Raw genomic sequence first — 17,021 nt, forward strand, 5'->3', positions numbered from 1 at the left:
TACGTTAGTGGAAGGTTTTCAACTAAATTCCTGGAAATTACTACGGAATATGGAGAAACTCATTTCCGGGATGCATTTCTGTTACAAACAGACACTAGCATTAATCATGTTTCTGCAGGACATTTCTTTTTAATCTTTAACTGGGAAGAAACACCTCATTATGCCACAACTGTCATGGGATACAGTAATTTACAGAAATATAACCAGAGGCATTATTTTGTAGGATAACAAGGCAGAGCAGCAGCTCATACAGTCATTAATTAATATTTCCATCTGAGGATGGTGAGCAGAGCATCCCAGGGGCGACTTGAAGGTGCAGCATCAGCATCAGTTTCTAGCTACAGTATGTACACACTAATCAAATGTATATACAATCGACACTAAACGATATCCGGACGCTGAGGGCCATGTTCACCCGGAGTTTTTATGGATTTCTTCCAATTTTACCTCAATTTTTCAGCCTTTCTGCACAGGATTTGTTTCAGATTCACAGAAAAGCAAGTGTTTTCTCTCCAACAGAGAAACTGATTGGATTGCTAAATAGACTGAACATGATATTGCATCACAGGGAAATGTTAGCACCCTGCCAAAATAAGAGCCAGCCCCCTGTGTGTGTATGTGTGTGTGTGTGAGGGAGTCTAAATGTTGTCATTTGTAATCCAGCACCGCCGCAAAGTGTCATCTTTTCAGGAAGCTCCGGGGTGAAATTCATTGAAGTTCTGATGGGCTGCAAAGGTGCAATAGCAAATAAACACATGCAGCTGCTTTTTAAAAAATATACTGTCTACCTTCTCACTCCCAGCCAGGTCCACCAGGTAAAGCTTCCCGCTCAGCTTCTGCTCAGTCTCCACATTCTCTTGTTTGATGCTGATCAGGAAAATGCTGTGACTGCGGGAGCTGTGCTCGTTCATGTCTGGGAAACAACAGGAGAACCACTAAGTTCACAGTCGATAAAGAACACACAGAAAGAAGTACAAGAGTGCTACTCACTGGTGACGGCGACGTGGCGGTTCACCTTGCCCTCGTCTATCACATCCATCACCTCGTCTGGACTTGTGACAAAACGCTCTGTGCATCCCTTGTCGGAAGACAAACGTGTGCACTCATTGATTAATGATAAAACGTGCACAAACTTACTGCATCTGATTAACAAACTCCGATACTGTGCAAAAAGTCTTGAACCATCATTCTAGTAACAGTCCCCAATTATGCAAAAGTGACTTTATAATGATGGTCAATGTGTCCCTAGAGCCCGTTTATGAGCACCAAATGTGAGAAAACTCTTTACCTTTTCCCGCATTTGTTTGATTCACTTTTGAGGGAAGACGTGCTCAAACGCTCGCTTTTGAAGCTCCAGCTTTTCATGACGTCATGAAGTAAAACAAAAAAAGCAGGCTTTGCTACGCATCTTAAAATAAAGCATCCTGAAACCCTCGTTTACATTGGCATGAGACAGACGTCATATACAGACCCTTTCCAAAAAATTAGAATGTCATGGAAAAGTTGTTTAATTTCCATAATTCCATTCAAAAAGTTAAACTTTCATAGATTATAGATTCAGGGCCCACAATTTAAACGATTTCAAGTATTTATTTGTTTATTTTTACATAATTTGGGCTTCCAGCTCATTAAACCCACGAAAACAGGAATTCAAAAAATTAGAATACTGTGAAGAAATCACCATTTACTTCTCAGTTTTTGCAGGAAAAAAAAGAAAGAAATTAGGATGACATCAAATCAATCAAAAATATGGTACTTTCAAAACGATATGTCAATTCCATGACATTCTAATTTTTTGGAAAGGGTAGTTGTAGTGTTTGACTTCCGTGATTCTGACTTCTTTAAGGAAGTCCAGTGTAGCGCATCAAATACGGGGCACTCACACTGTTATTTCTGCACCATGAATCTGGAGGTGGTTAATCATGGTGATCGTGCACCCTCCTTTGCATGATATCACTCTTGCAAATTCACTGTTTTTAGCCGCTTCTTTTTCGTTGGTGCTCACTGGTTTCTTTCTTCTTTGGTGTTCGCAGCTATTTCTTCCAGTCAGCGGACAGGGCATCGAAAGTTCAAATCGAAATTTAAAAAACTGAACGATCCCGGGAGAATCAGACTGTTAGTCCCGGTTCCCAATCGATGCTTGAGACTCAATGCCCAACACTAGCTGTAAGGTTGATAATTCTGTTGTTCTTCAGTAAATAGGCTAACCTGACATGATGTTAAAAATTGTGTCTGTGTTGATCTCGCTGCCAAGTGTCCTGGCAATAATTATGTCTTTAATAATGGTAAAAGTAACCTTAAATGTTCATTTGTCCCTTTCATTCATCATTTCTATGCATTTCAAATTGTTTTATGCATGTAAAACTAGAATTGTAAATCTATAAAATGTGTTTTTTGGCTCTCTGGAACAGATTGATTGGATTTAAATTATTTCTTATGAGAAAAATTGATTTGGTTAAAGTTTCAGTTAGAGTCAGACTTTCTGTAACAAAATGACGCTAACCAAGGTTCCACTGTATATGTTAAAAGTTGATGCAGTGTATAATTGCACAGCTCATTAGCATTAAAGCTACAGACACACAAGTCGGGTTTGCTAAAAGCACTTTTAAAATTTCAAATACACTTTCAACACACATTTCCAATAGATTAGATTTGATTAAAATCTAATATACTACACTTGTGGTATCTTACTAGTTAGTAGTACTGTTGCACCATGTCAACATGACTGCTGGAGGACAACTCACCTTCACGTAAGGAACTCTGTGTTTGTCTTCATGCACTGACAGGTTGGTTTTTGTAACTGCAGTTGAGTGAGGAGAGGGAGAAGAACCAAGGTCATTGTGTTACACGCACACACAAACATGTAGGTCATGACCACAGACCACTTAACCAACGCACTTGCATGATGTAATAAGAGCCAATACAAGAGCTGTATCACAAATTCAGCCTTACAAAGCTATTAATGCTCACTTAGAGGTATTCATTTAACAATATGTATATTATTGTGTTAAAATATTTTCATTGCCTTATTCTAGTACACAACAAAGGCAGTATTTTAAGATACAGCCCAGGTACTCGATGAGTCAGATGTGGCTGATATGAGCGTGACTCTAATTACTATGAGGTTAAGTGGAGGTACTTTGCTAATTTCTACAATCAGACTGAGTGGTAATTAAATTTGACTGCACAATGCATCTGCTCAGGTTTGTGTGTTTATTGTCCGTGCATCCATTTCCCCCCTTTTTCATTGTTTAGCTGCTCATTATTTCCATTCAGAAACTTTTCTCCATTAAAGATTCAATCACAGGGATGCTGTATGCATGGGCCACTATCATTTCAATGTATGTGTGAATATGTGTGCCAGCAAGGCCTTCTCTGCTGGCCTAACTATGTAGCACTAACCTACATTTCAAACTTAAATTGTAGTATTTGTGTCACGCTGTTGTCTGTGTTTTCATTTGTCATTTCATTAGTTTTTTCCTTAGTAGTCTTCCCACTTCCTGTTTCTGCACCATCGCCAGCAGCTGTGCGGTCACTGCATAGTTGCACCTGTGTCTCATTAGTAATTAGTGTTTCTATTTAAGTTGAGTTGTGTCCTTTGTTTGTTGCTGGATTATTCTCTTCTGTTGGTTGTGCTCAATGCCGATACTTTGCCACGTAAGTTTTGGACCTCTGCATTGTACTTTGTCAAGCCCTGGCTATTTTTTGGTTCAAGCCATGTCTTGTACCTTTCCTGGTTTTGATGTCATTGCATTCTGGGGGAGCGCACTGTGCTCTGAGAGCGCAACACGACAATTTGTTCCATTAAATTATATTAATTTAGCATGTTTCTTGACTGTAGTGCTTCCAGTAGTGTACGTGTATGTATGCATGCTTCTATGTGTTGCCATATCAATATAATCTGCTCAAAGCCTTCAGAACCAGGAGTGGGGGTGGTGGCCCCAGTCACATACATACTATTAGCAATGTCGCTGTTTTTTTTTTTTTAGCCGATCATTCAGACTTCTGATTCGCCTTTCAGGGCCAGCTTGCAGGCCCCCCACTTCTGATTGGTTGATCAAAGCGAAGAGGCAGGCCCCCAGTACTGATTGGCTGATCAGAACAAAACTGTTCAACAAGATAAGTTACGCCCACAATGGCTGACCGAGGAGGAAAACTGGCATTTCCGGTGAATAGACATATTTTACTTTACTTTTATATTTTTATCTTCTTATTCGATAAATATTGATTGTGAAATGTTTCGGATGATGTCGTAGTGTAGATGTTTGGAGTTGTCTGAACCTTTCATCAGCAAACCGTTCTATTTATGCTTGTGCATTTGGCTGAGCTCCAACTTTACAAGCACTGGTGTACCGCTGATCAACGGTGGACATTGGTCACTAACTCGACGCTACCATAATAGCAGTAATGTAAGTCAGGCAAATTAATGACTATTTATCCAAAGCTGGGGAGTAGTCATTTGGGGGCCCAAGGCAAACCCAGTCACTGGGTCCCTCCACATCCTTCTACTGCACTGAGAAGTTTTGTAATTTTATTTAAATTTTTACAAAAAGTGAGTATGTAATTTAGGCCACTTTTTTTTCCTACTTTTGAAATCAGTTATCTGTATCTGTCAATTTAAGCTGCTGGTTACATTGCCATGTTTATTTACCCTCTTCCCACCAAAACAATGTAAAATAGTAATGTTTATCATCTACTAAAGTGTGAATATGACAAAATTCTCCTATTTCCTGAGCCAGATAAAGTCCTTAAAATCCTCTTGGATTATTATTACCTAACAAGTCAATCATCTCAACATTTTTACTGTAATTGATAAGAACATTAAGCAACATTTAATATAGTTTAGTGCTTTCATACTCACATCTTTGTGATGAAAAGCATCACTGTCAGCTTTATCCCTAAATCTACTGCATTCTCCTCGGCTGTGCTCCTGTGAAGAGCGTCTGTCTCGCTTCGGCAGTTTTGATTATTAAAAAAAAAAAAGGTTTCCCTCTCGCCTTCTTCTCTTCTCCACTCCACTGGGGTAACTCCGCGCCAGCAAGTTTTGTTTCGCTCCCGTCTTCCGGAATCAATCTGCACATGGACTGTACCATGGAATATTCCATTGCATGAGAAGGGAGGGAGAGTGGATCATCAAGATCATGGTAAATTACGCGTTTTGATGTAGTTTTAAGCATGTGAATTAAGACTAAAGCACTAATATGTACTTTCAATCAAAGAAAAAAAATCAGTTGATGAGATGTTTGGGGGGCCTGTAGAAATTGAGGGGCCCTAGGCAATTGCCTGTGTTGGCCTAATGGTAAGTCGGCCCCTGAACCAAAGATAAGGGGACTTTGTCCCAGATAAGGGATATTATTATCGATCGAGTGTTGATATCGCTGCAATCTCATGGCGGTCGCATAAGGTGGGAGTTCCTCACACATTAGATGCCTACATGGTGCATCACTTATGACTCTGTCACTCTACAAAGGTGACCCTGTTACAGTAAATATTTATTATCATTTTGTACTTGATACCGGCTCTCACGGTGTCTGGCGGAAAAAATTCTGTCCGGCCCACTGAAGGCCCAGGTACAAAATGCACTGCCTGCCACTAATATGTGCAGTCTCTCGCTCTGTCGCTCTCTCTCAGATAAGTACATGAAGAAGGTTTATTGCTGAATATAAGTGCAGTGATTTGCGTCAGTGTGCCTTAAACACGCACCGTCCAGAAGGTCACGAATTTTATCCATGTAGATCTCAAAGTAGGATACCTGCAACGGACGTAAAAGCAGTTATTTGTTAGGGGTGATGCTGCACACTTTCAAGGTATTATCCTCCAGCGTAACAAATACTGTGGGATTACAGCGCTTTAAACATGGTGATTTATTGATGCTTGGCTGATTACACCGCAGCCGTCCACCAGGGGATTATTACATCACAGGTCTGAGCGCCGTGCCGGCACGTACTGTACAGTTTGTCTGACAAAGTGCAGCAGCCTGCCAAGCATAAACAGTCAATCTATACCGACCTTGATATGGAATTCTAGGTTCTCATCCATGGCAAATATGTGTTCGAAAATGTCTTCAGCAATTCGAGGAATGATGCCCATCCCTTGGGGGTCGTGGAGGTTTCCCTGCAGGAAGGAAAACAGCAAGATGCAAAGTGAAGAGAAGAGGAGGAGAGAGCGGGGAAGGGGACTTTTTGACGTGAAAAAGGGGGGTTGTTTCCCATAGAGACTCATAAAGTGCTTCCCCACTGAGTGCTGCTGGGAAGAGAGCAGAGTTGAAAGTGATGGAGGAATATTTACAGTCACAGGACATATCAGGCTTTTTCTCTGGCTTTTTACACCGTGTCGCCGTCGTCCCAGCAATACAGTGGATCCCCGCACATTCACGCTTCAGCATTCAGTTTTATTTTTTTCTCCCAAAATAGGCCATTTTTTTCCCACAGAAAACACATTTCATTTACCGTAAATCGTCAATAATTTATAAATATGTGATTATATCAGTAAAATACAGGTACCACTGTTAAAATAGCCCATACATTTTACATGTTTGTGGCTTTGTGCTTTATGATAATGTTTATTCATCAAATGTTGTGATTTCGCACTTTATTCCGTGGTCCTTCAATGCACCATAGCTGTGTGCTGTTTGGCTATGTTAGCACTAGCTTGGACAGTCAGTGTGGCCTCAAAACTTGCAGTGAGGCAGGCACAAGTTAATATACTGTATACAGTGGTGTGAAAAAGTGTTTGCCCCCTTTTTGATTTCTTATTTTTTTGCATGTTTGTTTTGCATGGTTGTTTCAGATCATCAACCAAATTTAAATATTAATCAATGACAACACGACTGAACACAAAATGCCGTTGTAAAATTAATTTTTTTTATTATTAAGGGGGAAAAAATCCAAATCTACATGGCCCTGTGTGAAAAAGTGATTGCCCCCCAAACCTAATAACTAGTTGGGCCACCTTCAGCAGCAACAACTGCAATCAAGCGTTTGAGCTAACTTGCAATGAGTCTCTTACAGCGCTGTGGAGGATTGGCCTACTCATCTTTGCAGAATTGTTGTCATTCAGCCACATTGGAGGGTTTTCCAGCATGAACCGCCTCATGCCACAACATCTCAATAGGATTCAAAACTGCACTACTGAAACAGGGAAAGAAGCTGAAAGATACAAACGTCTACATGAATGAGCATCTGACAAAACGCAGCGCTGACATCGCCTAGAAAGCACACAACTTGAGGTAGCAGAGAACGATACAAAGCTCTTGGAGAAATCTACATCAAGTTAAATGGAAGACCAGCAGAAGCAAGAGTGTTTGTTGTCAAAGATATCAACGACCTGGATACATATTAAACATAGCGTATGTATCACAATGACAACAAGGACTAGAAGGATTACATTCATTTGACTTTTGATATCATTGTTGCAAGGGCCTTGTCATCAAAGTACTGGAATCAGGACGACATGTATCTACATTCAATGACATTCATAGTACAACAGGAAAGACAGCAGGAAGAGGATCTGGACATCAGCAGTGGTTCCATTTATCACAGCAAGTCTTTCAGGTCTTGAAGCAGCAAAACAGCTCCAGACCATCACACTACCACCACCATATTTTACTGCTGGTATGCCATATTGGACTCAGGAAGGAGGGCTAGGGGGGTGCAGTATCTGGACTGGGAGAGAAACCGTCCGGAGGAGAGTTCCTGGATCTCCCGCTCCTGTATCCTTGCCCCATCCCCCATCCGTGACTTCCACTCACTCCATCCCAATAAAACAGGTTGGCCGCCAGTGAGCGCCTTATGAGGAGGGGGGATACTGTCATGTTCTGTGTTGTCGCTCTGCTGCCGCCTGTCTGCTGTGTCTAGTATTTTAGTAGTGGCTTTGGGTTTCACGTTTTTGCAGCTCAGGCTGTCTACCTTTTTTGAACTCTTGTACTGCCTACCTTTTTATTAGTATTATTTTCCCTCCATGCCTTGAGGAGACTTTTGGTAAATAATTTTTGTTAAACGGAACCCGTGTCTCTGTATTTTGGGATCCACAATGGCTCACGCCGAACCTGACAACCACTGTTCCATATTTTCACCATTTGTGGATAATGGCGCTCACTGTGGTTCGCTGGAGTCCCAAAGCTTTAGAAATGGCTTTAGAACCTTTTCCAGACTTATCGATCTCAATTAATCTCAGTTAAGTTAGGTTTTAACAGGGGTGCAATCAGTTTTTCACACATGGCCATGTAGGTTAGGTTTTTTTTTTCTCCATTAATAAAAAGTTAAATTTTAAAACTGCATATTGTGTTCATTTGTGCTGTCACTGAATAATATTTTAATTTGTTTGATCTGAAACATTTAAGTGTGACAAACATGCAAAAAATAACAAATCAGGAAGGGGCAAATGCTTTTTCATACCACTGCATCTGTCTGGGATATGAGATATACCACTTTTGCTGAATTCTGTGTGAAAGGCACAGCTGAATTAATGGGAATTAATGCTGCATATACAGTTGATTTTTGATAGGCCAATTTTGCTGGAAAGAGGCTACAATGACTGTATCAAACGTGTATCTAGTCTGGTATATATGTGGTATGTGCCACAGAAATATGTAACTGTTAAATTATACATAATTCAGTACTGTACCTCCATTGTGTGCGTCTTTCCCGAGGATGTTTGGCCATAGGCAAAGATAGTGCCGTTGTATCCTCCGAGAACATCTGAGAGGCAGAGGGAGATCAAATGCATGTTAAAGAAAGAAAGCAAGAAGAAAAAAATCTATGCAGTGTTAAAAAAAAAAAAAAAAAAAAAGTCAAAAGTGTCTAAAGTTTTACAGTTGAGAATGACACCTTGGTTCAGCGAGCATCAAATCGGTCTTGAATTATGTGTGTGCGCGTTGGCCTAGTGGTTAGCATGTTGGCCACACAGTCGAGATCTGAAAGATCTGGGTTAGAATCTCTGTTGGGCATCATCCCAATTCCTCCCACATTCCAAAAATATGCATGACAAGTTAATTGGCGACTCTAAATTGTCCATAGGTATGAATATGGGTGAGAATGGTTGTTTGTCTATATGTGCCCTGGCGACCAGTCCAGGGTGTACCCCGCCTCTCTCCCCAAGTCAGCTGGGATAGGCTCCAGTATACCACTGCGACCCTAGTGAAAATAAGCGGCATAGAAAGTGAATGGATGGCTTTTTGTCAGTCTGGATCGGATTCATGGTTTTCAGTCGGAGTTTAACGGTACACCATCATCACAGTTCGGTTTGGTATGTACCTCCGTATTTCGGTTCATTTTGGTACAGTAAGGGAATAAGAGCTTTTGCTTAGCTTTTGTATTAAATGATTTTTTAAATGAAATTGCAATGTACTGGCAGGTATTTAGCCAATAAATAAAATTCGCAAATAAAAAATAAACATTGATACAGCAAACAGAAACAAAGGATCTGGAGGACCACTTTGATGTGTACATTAAAGATATTAAAATCAATCCATTGTAGGCCAGTATAATGTATAATCTATAAACTATTTACTGTAAGCATTGCTGTAACAAAGCAAATTATCGTAATATCTTTTTATCTCGTTAGAAAGAACAAAGAACAAGCTTCTGGCCAAAAATGCCATTGGGCCACAATTTGGACACCAAAGTTTTTCTTTTTCGGAAGGTGCAAGTGCAATGGTAAGAGTTTGAACAGGGTGATTATTATTTTATTTTTTTGAAAAGTTCTTTGCCTGAAGGGTGGCATTAATAGTTGCAGAGTGCAGCACCGTTCTCATCTCTTCTGAACAATGGCAGCACTCTATTTTATCTTATGCACTCATCTTTGTCCCCTTACGTATTTGACTGGAGATGAAGTGTTCAGAAACCACCGCACCTCGAGGTCAAGGCCAGGAGGCAGGGAGCCCGGTAGGAACTGCTGAGGAGACCCACCAGAAAGACCGGGTGTATGCACTGAGTCTGTTATATCGCCGTCACTGTCGGACAGCATACCTCCGCTGAGGTACATGAGGCCAGGCAGCAGAAGCTTGATGCCGCATGCTCCCACACGGCTGCTGTAACCTAGCTCTCCACTTTCACGCCAAATGTGTCGCCTTTTCATTTGCTATTAGGCAGATCGTCCCTCACTTGAAATATGTACCGTGTGGGAAATGGGACATTACACCGTGGGGAGGGTTTTCGCCAGCCTGGACAGGCACGGGTGCACGCACACACAGTGCAAAATGTATTGGAAAATCACAGTCCATAAGGTGGATTGTTCCGGGCAGGGTGGACAGAACGGTCCGGTATTGTAGCCCATACAGTTGTATCATTATTGCATTTAGTGCTACATAATACACAACAACGTACAGCTTGTGTATAAGACTCTCAGTGACTAGCAAAGAAAACAACACATCGGCTTGTGTCAAGGTTATGTAGTAACACTGCTCACACAGGCTAATAAATCCCTGCGGTACAAGCCTAACAAGGGTTCAAAGAAAAAAAAAAGCATATCACCCTGAAAGCTTGACTGTTGAGTTAGCCAGCCGAGGAAGAGTCGAAGCTTCTCTCTTTTTTTTGCTTTCCTTGCCTTCCTACTCACATCTCAACCTTTTCTTCCTAATAACTAAACCTATTTCAGTCATTTTTCTTATTGGAAAATATTTATTTGTGAAATGATTTTTGGAAAATGCACATATAATATGCCTACTATAAAGGCTGTAATTATAGCCGGGGCAGTTATTTACAGGGTTTCCGCTACATGTAATTGATCGTGGCCACACCTTGAAAGTTAACTTGAAAACAATGTTAAGTAATATATTGTATGAATGTACAGTATATACTGTACTGCATATGCTATATAGATACATATATACATAGCTTATCATTTACCCACATATTGACCACAATTAGTTTGAAAACAATTTAAAATATTATAAAAATGCTTCACTGCACTTTGCTTTAATTGTTATTATTGTGCAAATAAAAAATAGTCTGTAAAATGTGTAGTGAATTGAAGACAGCTTGCCACATGTGAAGCTTAACTATGCCAACGTGTGTGATCGCTCAAGTTTCAATCTCATTCGACTTTCTGGCGTCTTTTACCTATTTGGTTGTGGCTATCACATTCATGCTAACTTACTTTTTAAAGTGTCACTAACATTCTTGCTCTCTTGTTATTGTAATACTTATGGCTTGTCTTCAGAACACTACATGTGTGTCTAAGGTGTTCAACAAACACGTAGCGTGTCAATAGGGGCTTGAAGGTTTGCTCTCGGCCGAGTGAGGAGCTGCGGCAGATGAAGGCTTGCTCTCGCCCGAGGGTGGAGCCAGAGCCGAAGGTGATCCAACCTCGGCCCCGCCTGGACAGGTAGCGGGAGCCGGAGGTGAGCTGACATTGGTCTGGCGAAGTGTTGTCGCTGCGGCCGGCCGCGGAAGCATAGCATAGCATAGCCCATAGCCCCCCTACCACCCCACTACCCCTCAAGGGACGGATTCCAGACGTCCCCAGGAGAGCCAGAAGGGTGGAGAAGGGGCTGGAGGTGGGCTCCGAATCCGGGAGACCTGCGCAGCTGAGCAGTCTAGTCCTTCAGCTCCCGGAGATGCTCCAGGAAACCACCGGGTGCCTCGTGGTCCCGCGGCATGCGCTCATACCGAGGTAAAAAAAAAAATTGCTGTGTACTGTCTCTGCAGGGGTTATTTCTGGCTGGTTCATTCTGTCACGGTGCGTGGAGCTGTTGAGTGCCCCAGTATGCAGAGACAGACCACGGTGGGAAAAATAAAAGTCTTTAATTAAACAAAACACAAGGCAACAGAGGTGAAAAAGGCTCTGTGACTAGACACACACGGAAGTCAAAGACAGTATAAACAGAGCGGAAGAACACGTATGTGACAGCACAGGCGAGGAGCAAAGGTACAATGAACCTGCCTCGCGCATGCGACGACGCTGGCCTTTTAACCACCACTAATTGCAATTGTGGCCATCTGTGCAACATACCACTGGGGTAAAGCGGCTGCAGCTTCCCCCCAGCAGGAAGTGTAGCGCATCAAAATTAGAGTGCAGGACAGGAAGTAATCATTCCTGTCCTGCGGAAAATGACACTAATTAAGTCATTAACATTTTTTTTATTTGTCATAAAAAAAAATTGCAGAAGCAGCAGCGGCACAACAGTGGCGGCAGTCCCATGCAACCTACCACCACAGCTTCAGAAAATCCTAGCTGTTATTTCCCTTATTATTAATTTGGAAGAATAATTGGAGTAATTGGAGTTATTTGTTATTTTTGAAATGTTAAAACTCATATATAACAGTTTCATTTTTTTTAAACGTTGTTCATAAATGAGAAAGAAATGAAATCATAGTTCTCTTTGACCACATATATTACTATTAGATATTATACAGTCTACAGTAAGTGCTCAGTGCATTGTCAGTGCAATAACTCACATAGGACAATCAGAGGTGCACAACACTTAGATATGTCTCACACAATAGATGCATTGTGTATTTCACTCACACTAGCAACTGCTGTATATACTAGTGATAACACGTTTTAGAACACTCGTTCTCTGGAGGAAAACCTACATATTTAAGTGGTAATTGTCAATTCCCTTTTTTCTTAGCATTTTTGGAGCAACAAATTACTTTCTCCAGTACAATGCTGTTCAACTGATGCTCACGAGGGTATAGTGCTGCTGTGTGTTCCGAACACTGTTTTTATGCAGACAGAGAAAATAGTAAGTACTCATTTTGTGACCCATTTTGTGGTCCTTGAAACAGGCCTTTTTGTATCATTCTGAAATACACATTATTTTTCAGTTTTGGGTAACCTTCACCACTTACCTTTGTACCATTTCAAGCTAATCATTGGACTTGAACCACTTGCATTTCAATAAATAACTGGAAAAATTGGGGTGTTATAAAACTTTTGACCTGTACTGTACTCTGCGCACTTCCATTCTAAGCTTTTTCCCTCAATCCTCCTCATTGATGACGGACGCCAGTGCCGTAAGCAAATATGTTGCTCTTATATTTTTTAATACAATTTGAAAACCTTTTAAATTGTGTGATCATAGATTAGTTCTCTGATCGCGACACAATCCAAACAACCAGAAAGACAGGATAAAGACACGCAATGGCCATAACATTACACAACAGCTGCTCAGCCTGCATTAAAACCACTGATGAGTTCATTGTAAACAACTGTTGTAACAAGTGTAACACACGTGTTTCATAGTAATTTCACTCTGACAGGGTCAATCAAAACTGCATTATCATCTGTAAAGGCAGACGTTCTGATACAGCTATTCTACTGAATGGTCAGAGCTGGTGCCATTTGCCATTTGTAACTCAAAATAAACTTCAATTTCTGTCTTCTTTCAACTCTAAACCTGAAAATACAGTACAATACACATATTGAACTACTCAAAATGTGTATTGGGCCATCTCAGGCAACTTCCCGAAGCTGAAAATGACTCATTTGAGTAACAAGACTGAAAGTAATAGGAATGAGTTTTTCACATAAAATTAGCAAATACATGAAACAAAGTCACATGGCATTTATGCTGATAGCATGTTGGCATTAAGCACGTTAAAGTGATTCAGCAAAAAACTGTGCAGGACCCATCCATCCATTTTCTATACCGCTTCTCCTCTTTAGGGTTGCAGAGGCATGCTGGAGCCTATCCCAGCTGACTTCGGGCGACAGGCGGGGTACATCCTGGACTGGTTGCCAGCCAATCGCAGGGCACATATAGACAAACAACCATTCACTCTCACATTCATACCTATGGACAATTTAGAGTCGCCAATTAACCTAACGTGGATGTTTTTGGATGTGGAAACCGGAGTGCCCGGAGAAAATCCACGCACACGCGGGGAAAACATGCAAACTCCACACAGAAATGCCCAAGGGAGATTCCAACCCTTTGAACCCCTTCCCGATCTCCTGACTGTCACTGTGTGGCCGACATGCAAACCACTAGACCACTGTGTGGCCCTACCGTGCAGGACACTTTGCGTGATAAAAAAAAAAAAATACAGTCAATTGGATTGTGCATTTACACATTTTATATCCTAGGGATGCAAATGACGCTGATTCGGTGGAATGACCCATTAAAATGGGGGAAAGGAAAAAGGAAAAAAAACAAAAAACAAAAAAGTGTTTCTGTTTTTCTGAGTAATGCAGATTGAAAATCTGCCTGCTCCTGCTAAATCCTTTGCGTTGTGTTTTTGTGAGTTTTATGCACTAGAATCATTCATCTTACGCTAGGCAAGTAATCTCACTTGACAAATCAATCCCTTCCTCGCTCTGTTTCACTTCAACAAAAGCGAGACCCTGAAGGTAGAAAATGAATGACAGATGCAGGTGGTTGTGGAAAGGTGATGGATATACTGTAACATTCTCATTGTACTTTATATTGCACTTATGACACCATTTTGGGCTGATGCAGCAGGATTCAAACCTTTGACTCCCCCCAGCAATTAGAAGAAGTCATTGTCAGGGGTCTTACCTTTGACAATATGCTTGGCACAGGTGTTGTAGACCTGCTCCTGGGTGGCGTTGGTGGGGAACACCTGGTCAAAGACGTAGGGCCTCCCCTGTGAAAGGCAAGACATGCACACAGTCGTGTTTTAGTGCAAAGACAAAAAAGGTTGCCCCCATCATCTGCCATCATCAATAAAAGACCAGTGTCATATTGCCTCTATAAAAGCTGCCACATAAATATCTCCTGCGCAAACACACACACACATACAGTGAACACGCTTTATGGAGGATGTTGGCGTATACACACACACACATCACACTGTGACACACAGTGTCACACTGGGCTTGAGGTTTATTGTGAAAGACTGCTGAAGCTACTACAGGCGGCAGTCAAGGACCTGCCGAGCGAAGAGGACAAATGGTGCTGCAAATGCTGTAAAAAGTGGATGACCTGCACAAAGCAACTCCATCAGAAAGGCACAAACACGGGGGTAAGACTTCAGATAAATCCTATTTTTACACACTTGAAGTCTCAACTAAACTAAAAGCCTCTTCTTATGCTCTTGTTTGGCAATTTGTTCTTGCAATTTGGTAGTATTTAGAACTGTACAGTACATGACATACATAAGCTAAAATCTGTATGAAATGAATACTCTGCTGTCAAAATGTAGTAAAATAGATATAATATGGCATCAATAATAAAAAATTCCAGATTCTTGAATTTTTATTAGTACAGTAATAACATAACATATTTATTCCTCTTCTCTTCCTTCAGAGGTTTTTTTTTTTGTTTTTGCTCCAGCCCCTCCAGTGAGTTACTTGAAAATGGTTAACATCCAAACATCACCAATATTTAAGGAATGTTGCACTGTACTGTATGTATATGATGGCAATATAGAGGTTTCATTTTCTCAGTACAGTGTTCCCTTGTTTATTTATTAGGTTCCCAAAATAGCCGACAATAAGTGAAATCCGCGAAGTAAACAACCTTATTTATTTGCAATTATTACGTACGTTATATGGCAACTTTATACACTTATACACTTTATACACTTTTCTCAGACAGGCACACATTTTCTCACATTTCTCTCTTGTTTAAACACTCTCAAAGTTCAAATTTTGTCTTAATTTTAATGATCAATCTCTTGGACACAAGAAATTATTAATTTACCGTATTCACCTCTCTGACGTGCCCCGTCCCGGCACCGTTCGGCTGTAGCGTTTTTGTATCATTGTTAAAACATATTGCTCCTGTTGTAGTATTTTACTCCTCCTCGTAGTCCTTCATGAACCGAAGATTCAGTATTCTAGTATTACAGTATTCCAAAATGGCGTGCTAGCAAACGGGAAACACGGCAGTGGTGCACAAAGGATATAGAGTGACAATGGTTTACAGCCAATCAGAAAGCAGAACACAACGGGTGTGTTCTCCCTTAGCCAATCAGGACTGTTGTGGCTCTATATTTAGCCCGCTGACGAAGTGGAGAGAAGACATATTTACTGCAGAGGCACACTTCTTCAACTCTCACATAGTATATAACACACTCTATTGGTAGCAGTAGTAAATACAATAACAGACAGATACAACAGAGCACTGATAGATTGCTCTAATACACCACAAAAAAAGATATGCAAAATTGCACATTAAAAACCGCAAAACAGCAAATCCACGAAAGATGAACCTCAATGTAGCGAGGGAACACTGTATAATGAATAGGGAGTGCCATGATGGGCTGGTTGAGCAATAACAAGGAAAATGAAATGTGACAGACATCTTCTACTCTCTGGAAACCAACAAGGGAATGTGTTGCTCTTATTGTTCATGTAAAGCATGAAAATCCCCGGGGTAATCACAGCCAACTCTGTTATAAGCATTTTAGGTGTGGATGGGGGGAGCGACAGAGATAATCTGGTCCATGTATGATTATTTTAGATATCAAGTAAGGCGCTCACCAGTTGCTCGTTCCTTTCACTGTTACATCATCTACAATAAGGCACGTCTATACAATCCATGGGGACTGTGAGCCATGATTACATCCCAGGATAAAGCACGCTAAATAATCCCCCTACCCCGTCTCGCAGCATCGCAGAGGAGCCGTGCTGCTTTTCAACCCTTTCAATGACACAGTCAACAAAAGGCAACATATGGAAGCAAGCACGTCTAAGTAGCTTGAACAACGCCTTGGGCACTTCACTGTGTCTTGTTGACTCCCAGCTTTTTCCCCATTTCTTATTTATCTGCACAGCATTGCTAATCTGTGACAGGAGACTTTTGGATTGTTTACATCATCAGCAGTGAAAGATGGTTGCCATTGATTCCTGTTGAAACCCAAATCATTTTCTCATTATTTTTGATTTACTTGCAGGGATTGCGAATTGCTGTCCAAGCATGACAAGAAAGATGAAGTAGTTTTACTTTTCGTTTGTACGTGCTGCAACAAGTAAAAAAAAACTTGAAAAAAACTATTTCTGTGGACTGTGTGAAAGGGGCTACATGTGTCTTCTTGATACAATCTCCAAAACTGTAAAATTTCCAGGTTGACTTTTCACCCCCAGAACAGAGACATGGGTAAAAATCAGTG

At 41.0% G+C, this 17,021-nt stretch overlaps 1 protein-coding gene across 1 annotated transcript in view; it reads right to left on the minus strand.

The window, feature by feature from the left end:
- The window catches only part of kif5ab (kinesin family member 5A, b), a 131,988-nt gene that overhangs the window by 64,376 nt on the left and 50,591 nt on the right, over window positions 1-17,021 (minus strand). Inside the window, exons 2-8 of the mRNA XM_054785530.1 lie at window positions 14,465-14,552; window positions 8,626-8,699; window positions 6,010-6,114; window positions 5,704-5,752; window positions 2,745-2,800; window positions 991-1,078; window positions 789-913 (exon numbers count right to left, since the gene is read on the minus strand). Coding sequence (XP_054641505.1) covers window positions 789-913; window positions 991-1,078; window positions 2,745-2,800; window positions 5,704-5,752; window positions 6,010-6,114; window positions 8,626-8,699; window positions 14,465-14,552 — 585 coding nt within the window. The remainder of the gene's footprint in view (window positions 1-788; window positions 914-990; window positions 1,079-2,744; window positions 2,801-5,703; window positions 5,753-6,009; window positions 6,115-8,625; window positions 8,700-14,464; window positions 14,553-17,021) is intronic.

This window comes from Dunckerocampus dactyliophorus, chromosome 8 (genome assembly GCF_027744805.1).
Source record: "Dunckerocampus dactyliophorus isolate RoL2022-P2 chromosome 8, RoL_Ddac_1.1, whole genome shotgun sequence".
Lineage (NCBI taxonomy): Eukaryota > Metazoa > Chordata > Actinopteri > Syngnathiformes > Syngnathidae > Dunckerocampus > Dunckerocampus dactyliophorus.